The 24,666-nt window shown below is 42.8% G+C and overlaps 1 protein-coding gene across 18 annotated transcripts in view; it reads left to right on the forward strand.

Moving 5' to 3' along the window:
* TFDP2 (transcription factor Dp-2) overlaps positions 1-24,666 on the forward strand; it is a 172,414-nt gene that overhangs the window by 38,726 nt on the left and 109,022 nt on the right. For 11 of the 18 annotated variants that reach the window (XM_005303264.3, XM_005303265.3, XM_065556926.1 and 8 more), the window contains one exon: positions 15,609-15,675. The exons of the other annotated variants lie outside the window; for them this stretch is intronic. In XM_005303264.3, the coding sequence (XP_005303321.1) occupies positions 15,609-15,675 (67 nt within the window). The remainder of the gene's footprint in view (positions 1-15,608; positions 15,676-24,666) is intronic. 18 annotated transcript variants of the gene reach the window in all.

Consider the following 24,666-nt stretch of genomic DNA (forward strand, 5'->3'; position numbering starts at 1 on the left):
GGTAGTGGTAGAATCTTCTATGCAAACCTGCCATTAGAGAGGGATGGAGAGAGACATTTTGCCAGTGACTTTCACAGTTATTTGCTAGACAGCAAAGGAATGTTGAGGAATAATGGGTTATAGTCCTGGTTCTGTAGGGAGTGTGCTCTAGTGGTTAGACTTTCTTCCTCTGTCCCCACAGCAATTCCTTGCCCCTCTCCCTCCCCCACTCCTCAGATCTTGTCCAGGCTCCTTCTTTGCTCCTGTCTTCCCACTGCTCCTGCTCCTATTCTCAACTTCTCTTCATCACTCTACATTCAAGGCAGGTAGATTCCTCCTTGTCCTCCATACCGCCTGGGCGAGGGAGGCACTTAGAGCACAGAGGCCTGACTCCTTGCACTCAGTTGTGGTGCGTGATGTCAAGAGAAGCAATTGCATAAAAAGTCCTTCTCCATTCCTGAAGCCCTGGAATGAAGCATGCACAGTCACTTTGTTGGAATAGTGCCTGAGCAGTCTGGCTAGCATTTAAGAGCTGTGAGGGGATGGCATGTGCCCAGTACAGATAGAATCTTCAGTGAGTTTAGCTGGCAATCTCTTGACAAGTCTGTACTGAATTGCAGTTTTTCAAAAGCTCATAAATAGGCCAAATTTATGCAATTTTTTATGGTGATGGCAAAATGCATATTCCTGACACCACGGAGAAGCTGTGCTTCTCCCCTGCCAAACTTCAAGTCCCTGGTCTCAAGCATGGAGGAGCCAGAGCTGCTCAACTAAACAGTTCTAGACATTTGTTTAACACTGGCAAAACAACATATTTTTCCCTAATATAGTTCTTTGAAATGGCCAAACCATTTTAGCTAAAGCTTCCCAGAAAAATTCAGCCTGGACAGTTTTTAAATTTGGCAAAGTTTTCCAGTTGCTTATAACAGGATACTTAATGAGTGTTGGGTAACCTTAACTATAGGCGATGCTACCTGAGCCACTTGTATATATCCGTGTATAATCTGCAGAATCACCAAGAAGTCATACAGCAAACTTAAGTAATTGCATGATGCTTAACCCTTATCTGCCCTTTTCCAATATTTCTTGTATCTTGTTTAAAATTTAGATCAAGTTCTAAGGGGCAAGGAGTATGGAGTATCTGCCTACAAAGCCCATAATATACTACTAGGAACTGTAGAATAATAGGTACTCAGGTTTCCTCCTAGTTCTTTGTCCTATCCATTGAACTAGGATATCTTATACAAAAATTCACAGTAAGTTCTGGGACAATGTAGAGGGTGGCAGAAATCCTTTGCTTTTTCCAATTTTGATCCTGTGCCTTCACAATGAGAAAATCATAATTACACTGCTTCCAGAGCTGTCAAACCACTTCCTATATATGTTTCTCTGCTTACTCCCCACATGGTTAAAATCTTCCACTGTGCTTTCCAGCTGTACAAAGCCCTTGGTCTTACAATAAGACAGCGAGGAGAGCTGTAAAAGCCAGTAAGGAGGGTCAGGCCCTTTCCAGACTAAAGAATCTGGAGAGGTTGTGGGAGAAGGCTTTGACAGCTCCCAGGTGGGATAGATATAAACAGAAATTGTCACTTGGACAAGGGCTGGGGAGGAAAGATTTTGTCACTCTGGTGGGAGAAGGTTCCCACTGAGTATGTTCATTATTCCATCTAGCACTTACATTTCTTGAATTATACATTACATCATAATTTGTGTCTGTGCAGGACATGAATAGATGCATGCTAACTAAAAATACTAACTTTGCCACTCAAAGGCACTCCAGTCAATTGGCCACAAATTTTTTTTTTGACCAAATTATTCAACTACCACAAGGGGGGGGGAGGAGAAAAGAAAAGGAAAAAAATAACCTCAAAACATGCTGTTCAACAAACTGAGCTTGCAAATAGTTTTTATAATTTCATCCTACTATATAGATTTCAGAAAACATGTTTACAAATAATGTTTTTTTACTGTGTTGGCTTGATGCTAACAGCTGCAGATGCATGGGGTATGGTCACCTAATTGACTTACTGCTTTTTGAAAGCCACATCAGAAGCATATAGATACACATAGTCTCTTTAGAAGTTGCTCCTTTTCTCACACTCTGCTTCTGGCTTCCTTCTCCATGCTCTGACATCTCTGCCTTTATGGATGATATGCTGCTATGACACACTTGACACACACTTGTGTGATGGTTAAAGATTACAACTTTATTTTAATCCACAATGGTTAAATGCCTGTGATTTTAACATTTTAGGTAATGCTTACAGCTTAATGCTTTAAGGGGGCCCAGGTTTTACCACATAGTTACAACTGTAGTCTTCTGACTGGGAGCTAGTTGAACTGACATCCATCAGATTACCCACCTGTGTCACCTGCCAGGTTATTTGGTATCTCTTGGTTGGGAACACTCCTTTCTCCTCTCTCCTGTTAATATTCTCTTATAATCTACAGGAAGTGATGATTCATATTGCTCCCCATTTTCCTTATACTGATCTGTTACCCCTAAATTATCCAAATAGCTAATCCCAGGTTTAGGGACATTGGAACTGAACTAAACTGCAAGATTTTGCCAGCACTTCACTTGGCTGCTCTCCCCAACGCAGAATTCTTAGAGCTAGGCCCAGGTTAAGCAAGTCAGAACTGATTTGATAAATGCAGAATGAGAGAATCTGGAGCAGCTGAATATAATGTTCTAGTGGCCCAGGACCTTTCCACAAGTTCAAATAATCATCACCTGGTTAACATTCTTTTTTACTTTGTTCTTGACTCCCTGTCAAACATAGCAGGGGAAGAAGGTTACACCATGAAGCTTGGCCCTTGGGGACAGATACATTTGACTTTCCATTCAGATGGTGGAGTTAACTGTTAGTTTCCCAGTGAAACCTCAGTGTGTTGATCTGGAACCTCAGTTGAGTGCCTTGTTACTGCTGTTCAATTCCTCTCTCCTTCCATACTCAGAAAATACTTGAGATAACCTAGTTCTTGGATGATACTTTCTGGAAAAGGGGCACAGAGGTATTTTAATATGAACTTGTGTTATGTTTGAGTTAGTATGCACTCTGGACAATAGTTTTAAAGTGGTTTGAAACCCACTTCTTGGTGGCCTAGACATGTCATTAGTCCCTGCCAAGGGCACTGAGGTAGCTGTCCCTCTTGTACATGATTAGATGCCAAATTCTTCTGGGGGATGGGGACCCTAGAAAAGTTAATTCTTTGCAGAATACCATTTTAAATTGATGGCTCAAAGCATTGCCATTGGCGTGTACAAATAAAATTCCTCTAGTTTTTTCAGGTGGAGGTGTGGAATTGGAAGTAAGCTTTTGGGTCTGTCTGAGCCAGATTCTGTGTTCAGATCCAATACTCCATCTTTTTCATATGCTCTAAACAGGGCCATCCCTAGGGTACTGCGAATCAGGGCGATTGCCCTGGCCCCACGCTTCGGGGGTCCCCACAGGTGGGGAGGTGAGGCAGGAGGTGAACAGGGTGGGGAGGTGAGTGGAGCTGAGGAGGAGCACCCCTACCAGAACACACACACACCTCCGCGCCTCCTGCTCGCTGGCGGGAGCTGCCGATCAGCGCATTCCCCTCCCTCCCTGTGCCTACTGCTGGCTGCATATCAGATCAGTTTCGCGGCATCAGGAGGTGCTGGGCGGGGAGGGGAGGAGGAGCGAGGGCGCATCACTCTCGGAGGGGGGAAGGGGCGGGGGCAGAAAGAAGCGCCGCGGGGGTGGGACCTTGGGGGAAGGGGTGGAGTAGGGGCGGGGCCTGGGCAGGGCTGAAGGGAAGCACCCCCCACAGCAGATAGGTGCCGAGTTTCTAATGTCCCGCGCCCCGCACCCCCTTAGGAACGGCCCTGGCTCTAAAACCCTTGTAAGTGTCAATATAGATGCAACTTTATAGCCTTTCCTAGAGCTAGGTGGGCAATGAAAACTGTTCTTGCTCCTTTGGCAGTGATCAATTACAGTGTAATTCTGTTAGTTTTCAGAAGGTTTCACCTGTTCCAATCTTGATGCGCTTGTCATGCTCCTGGTGTCTTCATATTCCTCTCTTCATGAAACCTTGCAAATTTAACAGAGGGTCCTGTGGCACCTTTAAGACTAACAGAAGTATTGGAGCATAAGCTTTTGTGGGTGAATGTCCACTTTGTCAGACGCCTGTCTGATGAAGTGGGCATTCACCCACAAAAGCTTACGCTCCAATACTTCTGTTAATCTTAAAGGTGCCACAGGGCCCTCGGTTGCTTTTTACAGATTCAGACTAACACGACTACCCCCTCTGATACTTGCAAATTTAGTGTATTTCGGTCTTCAGGCTCTTGTGCTTTTGAATTTAACCAAGATGATATAATTGTAAGCTCTTTTGGGTTGGATCTTGTCCATTACGTGCTTATAAAGTTCTCGGTTCATGTTAGGAATATTTTATTTATAGAATCCTTAATGGAATTTAGTTGAGATCAAAGTTAACTAAATGTTAAGACATTCAAAAGTGTGGGGGGTTTTTTTGTTTTGTTTTTTTTGTCTCTTCAAACCTGTCCTGTGTCTTTGTTCTCATGGTGCACCAAGTCCAAGACACGTCTGAAATAGTGTCAGCAGGCAAAGTCCTGTCACTCTGAAATGGCTTCCGATTTATTTTATACTTTCCAAACAAATGCTTCTCCCGAACTAAGTGAGATACATATTCCAAAATTACTTTTTCTTTTTTTTTTTTTTCCTCCCAAGAAAGTTAGATGAGGTTCCAAAATAGAACTTAGACTGGAGATAGGTTTTTGTTTTTTCCTTTTTTCTCCCCCCAACCATAATTCCATTTACTGGATGAACATTTTAACAAGTCCTAAATTATCTTTTTAAATGAACATCATTGTCAGGTTCAGCCCCTGCAAATGATCTACTTGAAATGCAAGCAAATTTGAAGCCGTTCAGATGGTGTTGATTCAGTGTAGGTCACTGTTATTTCCCACCTGGTCTGGTCGTCTGAGTAGCTTCAGTGTTATAAGTATTAACTCTTCATAACAGAGCCACAGTTTAGTGAGGAAAAGAAGTATAGTTTGTACTATCAACTAGATGAACTGTTTTGGCAATAAGGCTGTTCTGGTTTGGCCTGTATCAAATTCCAAACGATGGTGGAAGAATAATTTAAAACATCTTCTATATTCTTAAAAACCTGTCACTTCTTTATTTGTTTTTTTGTGTGTGATTTTACTACTTTATAAGTGAGAACATATAATATTTCTGTGTAAGTGTAATTAATTAGTTTGAGAAATAGGTGGGATATTTTTCTGTTAGGTTTAAACCACACACACGTATAGAGGAAGAAGCATGCACTCGATTACATCTTTTTATAACTTGTATTTTGGACATCCATAACCCCCTTTGTCCAAAACTTTCAAAGCACTTTCAAGCTCATGAATAAATCTTACAACATCCCAATGAAGTAATTCTTATCTTTTCTATATCATCATCATGATGTTCCCATTACATCTCTGGGCGTTTAGGGCAGTGGCGAAGCTCCTCCACTTCTGTCTGTTTTTGGCAAGTCTTTCAATGGTTCCCCAGCTGTGCCCCAGGTTTTTCAGCTTGGCTTCCACAGCTCTTCGCCATGTTGTTTTCGAGTGGCCTCGTTTTCGCTTGCCTTCAGGTGTCCATCTTATTGCTGCTCTGGTGATGGAATCAGTTTCCATCCAAAGCACATGGCCAATCCATCTCCAATGCCTCCTGGCAATGATGGTGCTCGCATCCTCTTGGCTGCACTGTGTCAATGGATCTTGGTTTGAGATTGTTCTGGACCAAAAGACAAGGAGGATTTTTCTGAGACAGGTTGTATGGAATTAGGGCAGTTTTGACAAGTCATACTTTATCATTCCCCAGCATTCTGCACTATAAAGTAATGTTGAAAGTATGGACCTCTGATAAATCTTGAGTTTGGTTTTGGTGTTGTATTTTGATGATTTCCAGGCTGTATTTAAGCTCCTGAAGGTGTTCCTGGCTTTATTGATTTTGTTCTGGATGTCCTGGCTTGTTCCACCATCCTGGCTGATGGTGCTGCCCAAGTATGTGAATGTTTCTACAGTGGTGAGAACATAATCCTCTATCCATACTGGTGGTGGTGAGACAATATTAAAGGTCAAGATATCTGTCTTACTGTGGTTGATTTTCAGTCCAATTTGCTGGCTGTCTGCATTGAGTCAAGTTGTTTTTTCTTGTATATGGTGTTGGGTATGTGATAGAGCGAGATCATCTGCAAAGTCCAGGTCTTCAAGGGATGAGAAGGGTGTCCTTTGAGACCCCTGCATTAAATGTCCCGGCCCACAGGCCATCTGCGGCCCGAAAACCTTCCCACTGTGGCCCACGGAGGAGAGACCCATGTAGACACGTTGCCAGCAATGTCTGCTGTAGGCGCCACTCCCCAAGCTCCCATTGGCTGGGGGAGAGGGACAGAGATACCATCACTAGCCACTGGGCGGAGTCAGCATCATTAGTTGCCAGGCAGGGTCAGCCATGGAGGCAACATCATTAGTTGCCGAGCAGAGTCAGCCATGGAGTCAGCATCACTTTTTTCCACGATGAATATAAACAAGTCAAAATACCAAACAACTATCTGATGCACACCTTGCTGCAATCCTGAAGGTTTCAACTGCTCAGTCACTGAGGCCAAACATCAACAAACTGACAGAACTGAAGTGTTTCCAGGAGTCTGGCAAACACTAAAACTCTCTTTCAGGCGAAGAACTATATAAAGTTGTATGACAGTTTTATTATTTCTAAGAAATTCAAAATAAAAGATACAATATAAATGTTTTCTGAACACCATCTTCAGTGACATTATTGGCCCCTGGGAGGGTTTGAGGACTGGCACTGGCCCTAAAGTAAATTGAGTTTGAGACCCCTGATTTAATGCCTCTTGGCATGTCTTTCGTTGTACGCTGCATTATCCAGTCGATGGCAATGTTGAAGAGGATTACAGACCTGACACACCCCTGATGTACTCCTGTTTTGACTTCAAAACTGAACTCACTGTGATCAACACTGCATGTAAAGTTGAAATAAAAGCTTTTGATGATTATATGGAGAGGGATTTCATATGCCTGCAGAATGCACCATAGGCTGGTTCTGTGTATGTTGTCAAAAGCCTTCTCAAAGTCTATGAAGTTTATATAGAGTTGCCATTGCCATTCTAAGTATTGTTCTATTATGTTCCGTAGAGTGAAGATCTGGTCTGTGCATCCACGCCCTTTCCAAAAACTGGCTTGCTCTTTTATGAGAACGCTATCAACTGCCTCTGATATACGCTGGACTATGATCTTACAGAACACTTTACTTGGCACAGATAAAAGTGTTATTACACACCAGTTATTGCAATCCCTGAGAGTTCCTTCCTTTGGTATCTTCACTATAACCCCATTGGTCCATTCATCTGGCACTTTTTCCCTTTCCCACACCGATGTAAATAGAGGGGCCAGGATAGATGCTGCTAACTCAGGATTTACCTTGAACAATTCTACGTTCAAGTTATCCTTGCCAGGAGCTTTCCCAAAATTTTAAGGATTTGATGGCTTGAATGATCTCTTCCTTAGTTGGGGTGTCTGTGTTGTTATCAAGATATTCTTCTGCCTCCTGGATGTTTGTGTCCTCTGTAGTTGGGTCCCTGTTCAGCAATTCTTTGAAATGCTCTGTCCAGCGCATTTCTTGTTCTTTTTCTGTTAGTAGGTGGCCTTGTTTGTCCCTGATGAGTGTTTGTTGGTGTCTATCGTTTACCACTGATAAGCCGCATCATTTTGTAGATGGTTCCTTGTTCACCACAAGCAGCTGCATCCTCTGCTTGTGTTGCCAGATTATCACTATAATGTCGTTTGTCCTCTCTCACAAGGTGTTTGACCTCCCGGTGTGCCTTGCTCTGCTGCTCGTGGTATTTGTCCTTTAGTTTCTGGGATTTTGTGTCTAAAACTTTTTTCTTCTCGTCTGGTTTCTATGGCGTTGCATGTGCTGGGTGTAATCCACTCCTTCCTTCTCTTCTCCCTGTAGCCTCGACAGGCTTCACTGCTCTGTTTATAAATTGCTGTTACTTTGTCCCACTTCTTGTTGATCTCATCTGCATTCCCCTCCTCTTCATCCAGGTCTGCAAGTGCCTGAAACCTGTTCTTTAACTGCAGAACGAAGGCTTTCTATATTTCGGGGGACTTTAACTTGTCAGGGTCATAATCTCTATGTCCCTTGTTTGGTGGACCCACACTTCTCAGTTTTAGCTTGATGGAGGCTGTCACAAGGTGATGGTCACTGCCAACATCTGCACCCCTTCTCACTTCACATCTGGCAGTGAGCGTCGCCATTTGCCATTGATCATCATATGGTCAATCTGATTCTTATTTCTGCCATTTGGAGAACACCATGTCAGCTTGTGAATTTCACAATGTTGAAATAGGGTTCCGCCGATGACTAGGTCATTCATTTTATGGAAATCAACAAACCTCTCTCCGTTTTCATTCATGGTGCCACATCCATGTCTTCCCATTGCTCTGTCATTGTTTGTGTTGTCCTTACCGACCTTGGCGTTCAGGTTTCCCATGATGATAGTTAGGTCGTAGTGTGGTACTCTCACTAACTCTGCCTGTAATGTAAGGTAGAATTTGTCCTTTATTTCTTCATCACTGTCATTTATCGGAGCATAGCACTGAATCAGGGTGATATTATTGTTTCCCTTTCAGTCTGGCTCTCGTAACTCGGCTGCTGATGAACTTCCATTCAAGCAGGGAATGCTCCACTTCCTCCTTCAAAAGGATGGCAACACCCTCATGGTGTTGTCTATCATCTTATCCAAAATACAGCAAAGTTTCTCCCGAGGCTGTTGTTCATCTTCCTGATCCTGTCCATCTGCTCTCACTGACACCCAGGATGTGTAAGCTGTAGCATCTCATCTCTGCTGTGACCTGAGCTAGCTTCCCTGTTTCGTTGTTTTCTGTACATTCCAAAAAACAAGTTTGTTTTTGTCTTGGTGTTGAGTACTTCAGTCTTCATGCCAGTGGCTTCCTTTCGGCTTTCACCTCTGGTAATCATACGGGCCATTGACTCCTGAAGGCCATCACACACAATAATGAGCAATTTCTCCATCGCTGTTTCTGTAACATATTTTGGTTTTTTTACGGGACAAGGTTGTTATCCCTGTGCCTAACCCCCCAACCTGGAGGACCATGGTGTCTGTATTGTCTGGCCCCTCCCGCACAGACCAATCTGGCATGGTTGATCCTTCCAGGAGCAAAAAGCCTCCACCGACACAGACTCTGGGGATTGTTAGAGCACGCTAGCTGTCCCACCACGACAAGACACAGACAGCAGAGGACAGCCTTTTCTATATAGGATCTTACAAATACCTGAGCGCCTTCCAGTAGTGCATTAAGTTATGAGACTAATATTTGTCATGTGGTTTGTTCTTGCATGTTTTTTTCAAGTTGGAAATGAATGTAGTGGCTTGTTGTGGTAGGTTTTTTAAAATATGTTGCTATGTATTAATTTTAGAGAAAGCAAAGTCAAAGAAATGCGTCTTGCACTTGGAGGAATCCGAATTATCCCAGTTTTGCACATGGCAAAATAATTTGGTGTGGTGATGTCTTACCAAAGGTCACAAGTGGTAAAGAAATACAATCAGAAAGTTCTAACAGGCAATCATTTTCCTGTATACCAAAATATTATATTGAAGTAAATTTTTAATGGCTTTGTATGAAGTATCGTGCAGTACTTGAAACCCCCAACAAACTTGAATGAATCATTGGTCACATTGTCCCACTCTTTTTGAAATAGGATTCCCCATTGCTTTCTGTGAGAAGTCTTCCATAAAAATTAATGGGATGATGTGGCCTTCTCATGTCACTCTTCCATAGATCTGCGCTGTCTAATTTCTCTCACATTTAAGACTCTAATTTCAAAGTATTTCTGAATTATTATTTTTTAAATAGGCTAATAAGTTTTATAACTTAAGTGGAAAATACAAAGTATAAAACTTTCAAGAATCTTTTTAAGAGGTTAATACACTTTATTTTCCACAGTTTTGTTTTCGTCTAGTTATGTATCAAGTTTAAACTTAATACCAGTTAATCTTTTTGTGTGGAAAGAACAGAGAGAAAGGAAAAGAGGTAGAATGCAGGGAGGGAAAGATCATTATAAGAAAATTAAAAGTGACTTAGCGCATGGCGTATAAAGAACATTTAAAACATGTCTTTAAAGCAGATATTCTTTACATATTATCTGCCAAGTTGGGTCATCCTAAGAACTGTTATAGACTATAACTACTTTCCCTGGCAGCCAAAATAACAGAAAGGAAGCTGCTCATATCCTTGCATCAAATGCCTTGCAAAAGAGGCTGTTTGCATGCTCTTGTATTCTGCGGCAGTGTTTCTCAACTTTTTTGATACCAGGGCCCAACTTACTGTCTTTCTAAACTGTCAGGGGGATCTCAGGGACTAGTGCCAGTCCATGGACCTGTCATTGAGAAACACTGTTCAACAGAATACATCTGCTGTCTCAAGCAGGATATTATAAAAAGCAACAGAAGGGAAACAGCACTAGCAGCTAAATATTAAGATTGTGCTTTAGGAATACTAAAGTTGACCTCCACAGGAGGAAAAAGTTGATCATGTGCCTTTTTTTCATTTTTGATGCTTTATAAAGTATAAAGATGACCAGAATTTAAAAAAAAGAAAAAAGAAAAAAAAGTACATTCAAAAAGTGCCTAGTCTGAAAGACTGACTAAAGAGCTAGTGAAATGGAGACCTCACAAGAGCCAAGTTGAACTATTAACAGGAAAATAGAATGTCAGACCATGAAAAACTTTTTTTTTTATTAATGCATATTTAGCTTCAGTGACTATGCAACATTTTGAATTAAGGAAGCTTTTGTTAAAGATTCAGCAGACTCATCCCCTAAAAAAGAGGAAATCCCAATAAAAAACAAAACTGCAAAAATGTTTTTGGTTAAACTCTTTTGGTTATTGACATCCCCAAAGGGAAAGAATATTCCTTGCCAAGTTCACATATAGCTCTTCTGCCAAGTATCAATGGCATTAACTGGGGCTAGGTTCAATAATATGTCTAGGGGATTCTTTCAAAATAAACAAAAGGTATGGCTTGAATCCCTATCTAAACCTTTATCCACTCCCAGGTTTTGGAAATTTAAAAGTCTCTAAATACGCTGGTTATTTTTTCCAGTTATTTCTTTCCCACTTGCAACCACATGGGAGTCCTCTGTAGTATGGAAGAGATTAGCTTTTAATTGGAGAATAGAATATCAAAATGATCATAACTTTGAAGTAAGAGGAAGGCTCATCAGGCCCCCAACAATTTGCTGTTTTCACCATTGCTGGGCTGCTTTGGTTTGTTCTGCCCACTCTTGTCACATGGGGTTTATGAAAGGCATAACTGTAAACTGAGGATGGGGGCATTCCAGTGCTGAGTTTGACACAAGGAGAAACCGAAAATCCCTTCCAATGGTAGGGAGAGTGAAATAGAGGCATTCTCTCAGGAAGCACTTGCAGTAGGAAGAGAAGTGAGGAACTCAGCTGCATAAGGCTTCACGCCTATCTTTGGAAAAATGGCACATGAGCAACATATGGGGGAGTCCATATGACTGCCCTTTCCTCTACAAACAGCATTCAATTATGCCTACAGTGTCTTCCAGGAGAAGTGCAGACACATACGAAATATAGTGCTAGTGGGTTTGATACCTGGCTGGCTTTTGTATTGCCTTGCTGGTTGCCAGTGAAAAGACTTAATATGCTAGGGCTGTGGTTTGTTTTTTGTTTTGTTGCCCTCTCCCTACTCTCCCACCTGGAGGGTGAAGGGGGAGGAAATGTCCCTGTCCCTTTTAATAATCAGGCCTCACTTTGACCTCTCAGTTGCCTTCTCTTCCTCCTTGGCATGCTGTAGGGTTGGCTGGACTGTTCAGTGGTTCTCAAACTTTTGTATTGGTGTGACCCCTTTCACACAGCAAGCCTTTGAGTGCATCCCCCCCTTATAAAATAAAAACAGTTTTAAAATATATATTTAACATTCTTATAAATGCTGGAGATGAAGCTGGGTTTGGGGATGGAGGCTGACAGCTCACGGTCCCCCACGTAATAACTTCCCGACCCCATGAGGGGTCACAACCTGCACACTGAGAACCCCTGGTTCTAGCTGCTGTCTCTGTAGGAGGAAGAGGGCAGGTGGGTTTTGTTATGAGGTTGCCTTCCCTGCCAGCTGTTGTGCGTTTGACAGGGGCCCAGAGCCGTCTTCTTCCCTGGTTGGACAGGAGCTCAGAGCACAGCAAGCTGTGGGGAAGGTCAGAAGCCTTTAACCACCCTCAGTCCCCTTCCTGCATGTGCGGGGAGGGGTGCAGGTTGGTGATGGCAGTGCCTGAGGGGTGTAGAGGAGAACTCTAGGGTTCCTACATGCTACAGTAATAAAAATACTTTTCCATAGATCAACAGAAACCTGACTGTGATAGCATTGCTGGCTCCTTGTTTTCAGCTGCTGAAAGAAGCAGTAATAAATGGTTTAGAGGGAACCTTAACTTCGGATCTTGTGCTGTATAAATCATGCTTCCTCTCAGATGTGCTAACTCTGGCAAAAAATGTTTCACAGTTTTAGAACAAATGTTTTGTTTCTGTATTCTGCTTTGCTGAGATGTACTATGAGAATCTTTTATTTAACCTTGAAATTGAGGGAGATTTCCACATCCGAGCCATTCTGTTTAGGTGACAGATCTGAGGAACCGTCCCAGTTTGAGGTGTTAAAAGGAGGTTTTGGAGCAAATTGTTACACAGTAAACAGATATAGTCATCAGGACCAGATGGTATTTAACCAAGAGTTCTGTCAGAACTACTAACGATGCAGTGTAACTTATCATTTAAATACGTTTCTGTACTGGAGGATAGAAAATGTGATACTTATTTTTTTAAAAGGATCCAGAGGCGATCCTGGCAATTACAAGCTGGTGAGTCTAACTTCAGTACCAACCAAATTGGTTGAAACTATAGTAAAGAACAGAATTATCAGACACCTTGATGAACACAATTTGTTGGGGAAAAGTCAACACAGCTTTTGTAAAGCAACGATATGCCTCACCAATCTATTAAAATTCTTCGAGGGGGATCAACAAACATGTTAACCAGGGCAATCCAGTGGATGTAGTGTACTTGGACATTCAGAAAGCCTTTGACAAGGTACCTCACCAAAGACTCTTAAGCAAAGTAAGCAGTCATGGGATAAAAGGGAAGATCCTCTCATGGATCAATAACTGGTTAAAAGACAGGAAATGAAGGGTAGGAATAAATGGTCATTTTTCAGAATGGAGAGACTTAAATAGCAGTGTCCCCCAGGGATCTATACTGGGACCAATAATGTTCAACGCATTCATAAGTGATCTGGAAAAAGAGGTAAACAGTGAGGTGGCAAAAATTGCAGACAATACAAAATTACTCAAGATAGTTAAGTCCAAAGCAGAGTGCGAAGAGTTACAAAGGGATCTCACAAAACTGGGTGACTGGGCAACAAAATGGCAGATGAAATTCAGTATTGATAAATGCAAAGTAATGCACATTGGAAAACATAATCCCAACCACACATACAAAGTAATGGGATCTAAATTAGCAGTTACTGTGCAAGAAAGAGACTGTGGATAGTTCTCTGAAAACATTTTCTCAGTGTTCAGTGGCAGTCAAAAAAGCTAACAAAATGTTATGAGCCATTAAGAGAAGGATAGATAATATAGCAGAAAATATAATTCCGCTATATAAATCCATGGTATGCCCACATCTTGAATATTACATGCTGTTCTGGTCACCCTATCTCAAAAAAGATTTAGATATATTAGAATTGGACAAATACAGAGATGGGCAACAAAAATGATTAGGGTTATGGAACAGCTTCCATATGTTGAGAGATTAAAAAGTCTTTTCAATTTGGAAAAGAGACAACTAAGGGGGGGATATGATAGAGGTCTATAAAATCATGAATGGTGTGGAGAAAGTGAATAAGGAAGTGTTGCTTACTCCTTCACATAATTTCATTTGGTGACCCTTGATTCTAAGCAGCAGGTTTAAAACAAACAAAAGGAAGTACTACTTCACGCAACCTATGGAACTGATGTTGTGAAGGCCAAAACTATAATGGGTTTCAAAATATAATTAGATAAGTTCATAGAGGACAGGCCCATCCATGGCTATTAGCCAAGATAGTCAGGGGTGCAACCCCATGCTCTGGGTGTTCCTAGACTGATTGCCAGAAGCTTGATGTGGATGACAGGGATGGATCACTTGATGATTGCCTGTTCTGTTGTTCCCTCTGAAGCACCTGGCTTTGGCCACTGTCAGACAACAAGTTACTGGGCAAGATAGACCATTGGTCTGACCCAATATGGCCATTCTTACGTAATTTTCTGATTACTTTTTAACATTGTGAATCTGAAGACTTTAAATTTAGCAGGTGAGTACAGTAACTCCTCACTTAGTCGTCCCGGTTAACATTGTTTCATTGTTACGTTGCTGATCAATTAGGGAACATGCTCGTTTAAAGTTGTGCAGTGCTCCCTTCTAATGTCCTTTGGCAGCCGCCTGCTTTGTCCACTGCTTCAGAAAGAGCAGCCCGTTGCAGCTAGCTGGTGGGGGCTTGTAACCAGGGTGGACCGGCAGCCCCCCTATCAGCTCCCCCTATCAGCTCCCTGCTCCCCTAAGTTCCCTGTGCTGCAGTCGCCCAGCAGGCTATCAATTGCTGGGCAGTTCATCTGTCCCTCCCCCTATTGCCATGTGCTGCTCCTACCCTCTGCCTTGGAGCTGCTCCCAGAGACTCCTGCTTGCTGTGCAGGTGCAAAGGGAGGGTGGGGGGCTAATATCAGGGAGTCCCCTGCTCCTGCACCCTGCTTATCCCTTCTCCATATAGAGCAGGGAGGGGACACGGACGGAGAGAGACAGAGAGAGCTTGGGGCATCAGCTGCTGTCTCAACTACCTGATCCGCTTAAAAAGACAATGCACTTAAGAGTGGGTCACTTACTTAAAGGGACAGTGTGCATCTCTTTCTCTCTCGCCCACACACAAGGTGTGTCTGTCTCTGTCTGCTATGCTGTCTCCCCTCCCTTGTGTTTGTGCTGCCTTCTGTGAGAGGCTACACTAACAACAATGTGTTAACCCTTGAGGGTTCAGCTGAGTGCTAGTTCGTCATTTAGCAGCAAGGCATTCCCTGGGAAATATCCCTCCCTCTTCCACCCTCTAACTTCACCACCTCAACCAAGCTTCACAATCATCATAGCTGTGAACAGTATTAAATTGTTTGTTTAAAACGTATACTGTGTGTATATCTATATAATATATAGTTTTTTGTCTGGTGAAAAAAATTTCCCTGGAACCTAGCCCGCCCCCCCCCCCCCCCCATTTACATTAATTCTTATGCGGAAATTGGATTCGCTTAACATCGTTTCGCTTAAAGTCACATTTTTCAGGAACATAACTACAACATTAAGTAAGGAGTTACTGTAATATAAAGTGCTTATAAAAGTGATTCCTAAGCATTCGCATCTGCAAAATTTACCTTTTTCAGGTTACTGTTGGTTGCATAGTAGAAAATCATTACAAAGCTGATCATATTTTAAGACTTCTAAAATGTTTTGTTCAGATTGGTGTAACTTCCACAAATGGAGACCTGAAAGGATTTATAGATCAGAACCAGAGTCCATCAAAAGGTAAGAGGAATTGAATTTGTCTGTTCAAAAAAGAAACTCGTTGTAAGGCTGTCTTCTCTCCAGACTTTAGCAATTTAAAATCTTCCCCTAAATTGTTGGTACACCCACTATATGTGGTGGTTTTAACTTTTTTGGACCCAACTTAAAATATTAAAGCTTAAAGTATTGGATACCTCTGTATCTGTGAATGCTATATTGTAGATCCACAACAGTGATTCTAGTGTTAAGGCTTTAAGATGACAAGCCAAATCAGACTTATAACAAAAGCTATCAGAATATTAAATTACTCACTTTTTTATGGGGGCTGGAATGTGTGAATATGCCGCCATCTTACCTCAACCCTCAGTCTCTATGTTGCAGGGACTCTTCTGACTAAGGGAAAGATGGACTGAGCTTCTCCCAGGGTTAATCTATGCCACTGAGGGAGGATGAGTTTGTGGTAAAGTACTAGACTGGGATTCAGAGGATCTGGATTCAGTTCCCAGGCTTTATTCAGGCTTCTAGGTGCTACTGTAATACAAATAGTAAGTAGTAATTGTGACAAATGTAGAGCTGCTCTGTAATTTATAAATATTATAATATTGACATGGTTAATGGGTTTTACTGTATAAATATATTGGTTTTGTTCAATAGTGGGTTGTAAGCAAGAGGAAAAGAATAGCTTAAGATAAGACTCTCCTTGGCAAACATTTGAGGCTTGTCATGGGCCATTGACTCTGAAGACTCTGGCTCAATCTCCTGCTATGCCCTACTGAACTGATTCTGACAAACAGGGCAAAAGTTTGAGAACTGACAAGAACCAAAGGAACTCTGGTTGGATTATAAGGGTTTTTCTCTCAAGAGGAGGCAGTTGCTGGGTAGCTGTTTCAGAAAACCAAATTTAAACTCAGACCCCCTGCTGGGGTATCTGCAGAAGGTAGGCCTACCTAGATTGTCATGGGATGGTAAGCTTCGGTCAGTGATCCCCAAACTTTTAACCTCCCGTCGCGCCCCCCCCTCCTCTCCCACAGTTGAGGCCGGGTGGTGGAGCCATGGCCAGGCGGGGGGGCTGATGCACATATCATTGGCATTAATGTTGGTGGGGAGATTTGTGTTTGCTAAATGTTTTTGCATTATCAGCTGTCAAAAACTTTCCTCTTTATTAGGATTCTTTTTGAGGCCTTGAGATTGATTTGGATTGTTGTTTTGGAGTTTCACTTTGTTTTAAAACTCAAAAGAAGGATGTTTTGCTCAAAGGTTAACCAAGTGGGTTTTTAATCACAATCTTTATTAATCAAAATTCAGGAAAACCTTTTTCTGATCATGGCTATTGGAGAAATAATAAGGAAGTGATGAAAGAAAGCTATTTATATTGTTCCTTTCATCCCAAATGTTTCTCTCTCTCTCTCGCTCAATCTGCATTCAACTTAAGCAGCTAGTACACGCTCTCTCTTTGGAAGCTAGTGAAAATACAGAGGAAGAATGTCTGGATCCAGATGGCAATGCCAAGAAGAATGAGTTTATCATAGTAAAAATATTTTCCTGTTTTTTTAGATTAGTAACTTTTCTCCTCTTTATTCCCCCCCCCCATATCTTTATTGTGTTTTTGAATATCTGTTTCACTAAAAACACCTAACACATTGAATTTTATAATGGTTTAGAAAAAATGTAATCTAACAAGGTAGCTTTTCTTGGTAGACTGATCTCAAAAACAGAACTCAGACATAAACCTAATCCCAGTACATTTACAAAACTAATTTATTGATTAGATAGAGAAATGGGAAGTTTTTTGGTAGGCCAAAAAGTTTATATTTTTAAGTGTAAGAACAAGAGGATAGCAGAGGGAGTTTGTAGGAGAATGAAAGAATAAAATCAGCATGGTTAGGAAAGGCCGCATCACTAGTGCCATCACTTGTAAGAACATAACATAAGAATGGCCATACTGGGTCATACCAAAAGTCCATCAAGCCCAGTATCCTGTCCTCTGACAGTGGCCAATGGCAGGTGCCCCAAAGGGAATGAAAAGACAGGTTATCAAGTGATCCATGCCCTGTCACCCAATCCCATCTTCTGCAAACAGAGGCTAAGAACACCATTCCTGCCCATCCTGGCTAATAGCCATTGATGGACCTATCTTCCATGAATCTATCTACCCGTTATAGTATTGGCCTTCACAACACCCTCTGGCAAGGAGTTCCAGAGGTTGGCAGCGCGTAGCGTGACAAAATACTTTCTTGTGTTTTGTTTTAAACCTGCTACCCATTAATTTCATTTGGTGGCCCCTTGTTCTTGTATTATGAGAAGGACTAAATAACACTTCCTTATTTACTTTCTCTATACCACTCATGATTTTATAGACCTCTATCATATCTCCCTCCCCCCCACACACCTTAGTCGCCTCTTTTCCAAGCTGAAAAGTCCCAGTCTTATTAATCTCGCCTCATACGGAAGCCGTTCTATACTCCTAATCATTTTTGTTGTCCTTTTCTGAACCTTTTCCAATTCCAGTATATCTTTTTTTGTGATGGGGCGACCACATCTGCTCGCAGTATTCAAGGTGTGGGCGTACCATGGATTTATATAGAGGCAATATGATATTTTCTGTCTTATTATCTATCCCTTTCTTAATGATTCCCAACATTCTGTTCGCTTTTTTGACTGCCACTGCACATTGAGTGGATGATTTCAGAGAACTATCCACAATGACTTCAAGATCTTTCTTGAATGGTAACAGCTAATTTAGACCCCATCATTGTGTATGTATAGTTAAGATTGTTTTCCAATGTGCATTACTTTGCATTTATCAACATTAAATTTCATCTGCCAATTTGTTGCCTAGGTCTCCCAGTTTTGTGAGATCCTTTTGTAGCTCTTCGCAGTCTGCCTGGAACTTAACTATCTTGAGTAGTTTTGTATCATCTGCAAATTTTGCCACCTCACTATTTACCCCTTTTTCCAGATTGTTTATGAATATGTTAAATAGGACTGGGCCTACTACAGATCCCTGGGGGAACACCACTATTTACCTCTCTCTATTCTGAAAACTGACTATTTATTCCTACCCTTTTTTCCTATCTTTTTAACCAGTTATCAATCTATGAGAGAACCTTCCCTCTTATCCCATGACTGCTTATTTTGCTTAAGATCCTTTGGTGAGGAACCTTGTCAAAGCTTTCTGAAAATCTAAATACACTATATTCACTGGATCTTCTTTGTCCGCATGCTTATTGACCCCCTCAAAGAAAGAGGCTTCTCTATCTGCACTTGTGTCCAGAAAAAGAACCGACTGGATTCCAGGTCCTGGTGTGGATTTGCAGAGATTGTGGCCTGCATAGAAAGCCAGGAGAGGCAGACCATCCAGTGTGAGAGTTGGAAGCAGTTGGGAGAGCTACAGGAGGAGGTGGCTAGGCTGAGGAGCATCCACACACACATGGAACTCATTGAAAACATGCATATGGAGACCTCCAAGGTGGAAGAAGTAATCCAGCTGGCGAGGACTGTAGTGGCACCACCAGGGGAGGATGAAAACTACTCCTTCACAGGAAGGGTAGGTCTATACTTACCTCCGGGTCCGGCGGTAAGCAATCGATCTTCTGGGATCGATCCCGGAAGTGCTCGCCGTCAACGCCGGTATTCCTGCTCCGCGAGAGGAGTACGCGGAGTCGACGGGGGAGCCTGCCTGCCACGTCTGGACCCGCGGTAAGTTCGAACTTAGGTACTTTGACTTCAGCTACGTTATTCACGTAGCTGAAGTTGCGTATCTTAGTTCGAACTGGGGGGTTAGTGTGGACCAGGCCGAAGGAAGCTAGCTTCTGGTAACTTCTGGTAGCAGGCAGTGCTCCACCCTTGCTCCCTATGCACCATCCATAGAGATAAACTGGTATGCTCCCCTGGCAATGAGGGATGAGGAATCTCCCCTAAAGGTGAAGAAGGAGAAGCCATATACCCCCAAGGCTGGGAGGATTACAGCCACCACCCTCAAGAGGAAACAAAGGGTGGTAGTGGTCAGGGACCCCCTTCTAAGGGGGACAGATGCATCAATCTGTTGGCCTGACATGACATCCTGGGATGTGTGCTGCCTGCCAGGGGCCCATATCCAAGATGTTATGGAAGGATTGCCGAGGATCATCAGGCCTTTTGACTATTTCCCCATGCTGCTTATCCATGTGGGTACTAATGATACTACAAGGTGTGACCCTGAGCAGATCAGAAGTGGGTACAGGGCTCTGGGAGTGAGGGTGAAAGAGTTGGGGGCACAGAAGGTATTCTCATCGATCCTTCCGGTCAAGGGTTGGGACCCACACAGAGACAAACACATCCTGAAGGTAAATGTATGACTGTGTGGATGGTGTTGCCAGGAGGATTTTGGCTTCCTTGACCAGGGGATGGTATTCTGAGAAGGACTGCTGAACAGAGATGGAGTCTGCCTATCAAGGAAGGGGAAGAGTATCTTCAGATACAGACTGGCTAACTTAATGAGGCAAGCTTTAAACTGGAGACAACCGGCTTTAAACAGGAGACAACAGCCTGCAGGTAAATCCAAAACATGGAGACCTGGGTCAGAATTTGGGGGCGAGGGAACAGGAGCAATCACAGCAGGGACAAAAGAGAGACAAAAGGGAATATAGAGAGGGAATTTAATGAACATCTTAGATGTTTATGTAGTAATGCAAGAAGTATGGGGAATAAACCGGAGGAACTAGAAATACTAGTGAATAATCACAGTTACAACAATTAGCTTCACAGAAACTTGGCGGGATAATTCACGTGACTGGAATGTTGGGTGAAGGGTGTAGCTTTGTCAGGAAGGGACAGGCAGGGGAAAAAAGGGAGGAGGAGTTGCCTTGCATATCAAAGATGTGTACGTTTGTACCAAGGTTTAGATAGAACAGGCAGGCCTGAAAGTCTCTGGGTAAGAATAAAAAGGGTAAAAAAATGGTTGGTGTCATGGTAAGGGTCTACTATAGACCACCTAACCGGGATGAAGAGGTGGATGCAGTTTTGGGGGTTTTTTGTTTTTGTTTTTTTCCCTCCCCAAAGCACAACTAACAATCATCCAAAACACAGGACTTGGTGGTGATGAGGGACTTCACTACCCAGACATCTGGGGTGGGGGAGGGGGGAGGAATAGTACAGCAGGGCACCGATTATCCAACCGTCTTCCAGGACGGAACTTTTTAACTGCTTAGCCCTGATACAATTTTTAATTGAAGCACTTGCAAAATGACTGTAAATCAACACGTTATTCTTCATAAAAATACGAATGTATCGCCTCCCACCGTCTGCAATGGGGGTTTTGTGTTGAGTGGGTGACCCAGATTGTCATGGCTTCGGGTTTTCAGTTAAGTGTTAGGTCAGCTGTAATGCAAATGATTTCTTGGGGCAAGCAGTCCTTATTCAACTTGCCTATCCAATCTCAGTTTCTTGCTCCAACAGCAGGCCTGTAAGACGCTCGCTGCCTGATCCTGATTTATATTTTCCCCCCTCTTCTTTTCTTCCACCACTTCTACCACTGTTTTTTATCTGAGTGGCTAGTCAAAAAAATCAGGGTCTAGTAGGTTGGTCCAGTTAAGAAGAGAAATTTGTGATAATGAGGTGTTTGTGATGCAGTTTTGGTTATTTAAAAACAAAATTTTGCCAAGTCCTTTGTCTCTGAACACAGAAGGAATCGGATAGCAGATAACAGCTTCTTTTGCTTGTGCCACCAACAAGCTTCTTTTCACCCTGCACCCTGACCCAAAAAATCTCTTCCCAGAATCCTTTCTGCTGCTTAGTCAGGCTGTCTGCCTCACTCTTTGGTTTTCTGTGTTCTGCCTTCCTTCACACTTGGGCGCACACACCCTTGCCCAAACAATACTCAGTAAAGCCCCTCCACCCACTCAGTTCAAAACTCCTGGGCAGGTTCACACACCTCTTTTTTGTTTTATCCTCAGTTATGTGAATTGAAGGGTGTATTCACATCCATCAATATCAGTGACGCTTGTGATCCATGCAGTCACCAATACCTCTCAGCATGACAGTAAGGGTACATCTACACTTACCTCCGGGTCCGGCGGCAGGCAATCGATGATCTGGGATCGATCCCGGAAGTGCTCGCCGTCGACGCCGGTACTCCAGCTCGGTGAGAGGAGTACACAGCATCGACGGGGGAGCCTCCCTGCCGCGTCTGGACCCGTGGTAAGTTCGGACTAAGGTACTTCGAATTCAGCTATGTTATTAACGTAGCTGAATTTGCGTACCTTAGTCCGAAGTGGGGGGTTAGTGGGGACCAGGCCTAATACTCTGCCCTAGGGAGAATAGTGAAATGTGACACATGAAGGAAATCTGCAAGAAGGAAAGTACTGGCTTTTAGGAGGTCATGCTGCCATTGGGCCTGGGGAACCAAGTGAGTTGTCCAAGGCTCCTCTACAGGATGGCCAAAGAGCTGTGGTCTTATGGAACGTAATCTTCTATCTATTCTTTGAAGAGCAAAGCCTGCCGTTCCCAAGAGAATAATTTGGAGGAAACTGTCACTGGAAATTTGGATAGTTTCATAGTTTCTCTGTGGTTTTTCCCACATAAGGGTAGCATATGGCCCTATATTTTAAAGAAACCAAAAACATATAATCACAGTAGCTTGGGAAATCCAAGCAGACTAAGATCTCATGGGGTTGCTTTTAGAAATAACTGTAAAAGAGAAGACTCCAACTTTAAATGTTTTTATTACTAAATCTGACTAATATCTATAGTGTCTGCTACTATGGCAGCTTGGTGTTTTTAATTACAAAAAAAATCACAAAATCAAATCATGTTACTCAGATGTTAAACAAAATAAATGCATCTTTCATCATGCCCTGAAGATTCACAGGTTTGGGCTCTGGCAGAGAGCCAAAGGGAACAGATCCTAAGGCCCTACAAAATAATCATAGTCCTTGACCCAGCCTTGGAGAGTTCTGTCTGATTTGAACATTAGTTTGTAAGCAATTTCCAGCTAGTCTTAACTGTTAGGACTGGTTATAAGATATTTCTGATAACTGTGTTCCAGAATTCAGGGCTATAAAGATAATATAAGCTTAGTGGATTGCACTAGAAACCAGTGCAAAAACATGACCACAGGTGGTGGTTTTTGGGAGTTGGGTTCCAAATTACAAAACACAAGACAACTAAGTCTTATCCACATTAAGGATCAAAACCAATTTTGCTAATGCAGTTTTAGCCCCAGGGTAGGCGGAGCCTAAGGTGTTGTGTTTTATGCAGCCACACTTATTCTGTAATCCTTAACGGTCTACATTACAAATGCTTGCCGGTATAGCTAAACCAGAAGAGTGCAGTAATGGAGACCCAGCATAAGCCAACAGGATTTCTTTTGCGGGCATTCCTAAGCCACCTCTCCCCGTACTACATTAGCTATGCTGACAGAAGCGCTCTTCGGCAACATAGCTATGCCAGCAGTGTAGATGCAGCTATGTTAGCTAGGCACTGTGACTTTTTTTTTTTTTAACGTGTTCCTAGCCAGCATAGTTATGCCAGCAAAACTTTGTAGTATACACTGAGGGCCTGTAAGTATTGTTTGTCAGGACACCAACATGGTAAATTTTAGAAATACTTAAGCCTAGACTACACTAGAAAAGGCTTGCTGATATAGCTCTACTGACTAAGCATACTGGGAAAAGCATGTTTTTTTTTGTTTGTTTGTTTGTTTGTGTGGTATATTTAAAACTGCATTGGAATTGTAGACTGTCACTTTAATTTGTAAGGAATTTCCTGGTCCAGCTTGAAGGCTGGGGGGCTCTGCAGGAAAGCATGTGATCAGAGTCTGTTCTGCAGCCAGTTAGCGTAGAGTAAGGGCATGGCTACGCTTGCAGATGCAGATCGCTTTGAGTTAAACCAGCCTTCGTAGAGCACAGTATGAAAAGCGCTGTAGTCTGTCCACACTGACAGCGCACTGGCGTGGCCACATTAGTGGCTCTTGCAACGGCCACAGAGAGCAGTGCATTGTGGTAGCTATCCCAGCATGCAAGTGGCTGCAACATGCTTTTCAAATGGGAGGGTGGGGTGGAGTGTGACAGGGAGTGTGTTGTGTGTATGTGGGGGGAGAGAGAGTGGGTTTTTGGGGGGCTGAGAGCATGTCAGCATGCTGTCTCATAAGTTCAGACAGCAGCAGACCTCCCCCTCCCCCCCCGCCTCTCTCTCACAGCATTCCACAGTAATGGTTGCTTTGTCTCAGAGCAGATAAGCATGCCGGCTGTCAAATGGAGCTTTCAAAGGGCATATACAAAACAATGACAAGAGTGGCCACTTGACTTAAGGGGATTATGGGGCATTTCCGGAGGCTGATCAGAGCGCAGTAATGCAACACCTCGTTCACACTGATGCTGGGGCGCTCCAGCGGGGGCGCATCAAATGTTATTTTACTCGCCGAGGTGGAGTACCAGGAGCGCTCTAGTCGTGGAGTCAGAGCACTTTATGTGCTTTGCCATTGTGGATGGGTAGTGAGCTAGTGCACCCAGGGCTCCTTTAATGCGCTGTAACTTGCAAGTGTAGCCAAGCCCTAAGGTGGGGTGAGTTTTAGGGAGCAGCCTGCTTTTTCTGTTTTTGGTTTTCTTGTGTTATCATTTTGAATTCTAGAGATAGTGTTTCTCTTGCTGAAAGGTTGCAATGCATTTGTTTATCTGACTTCTCTGTATGTATGCTGTGAACATAACAGGTTGGGGACCCTGTATAAACTATACCAGCAAAAGCATTATTTTGCCAGGATGTCTATACTAGTGTTTTTGCCAGTATAGAAATGTTATGTTTTAAAATAATAAAGTCTCACCCCTAATCTACGTTACTGGCAAAAGTTTTAAGTATAGACCTGGCCTGGTTCAGTAATTGACACTCTTCCCTCTGGTTACAGATGTGGCGTTAAGGGGCACTGTGCTAATGAAGGTGCTTTCATTCAGAGGAGACTCAAAACAAGTTCTGATGACTACCTGTGTTGATTAAATATCCCATGGCATTTTATTAAGTGTCCTTGCCAGCTTCCAATTC

Source organism: Chrysemys picta, chromosome 9 (assembly GCF_011386835.1).
Source record: "Chrysemys picta bellii isolate R12L10 chromosome 9, ASM1138683v2, whole genome shotgun sequence".
NCBI classification, from domain to species: Eukaryota; Metazoa; Chordata; order Testudines; family Emydidae; genus Chrysemys; species Chrysemys picta.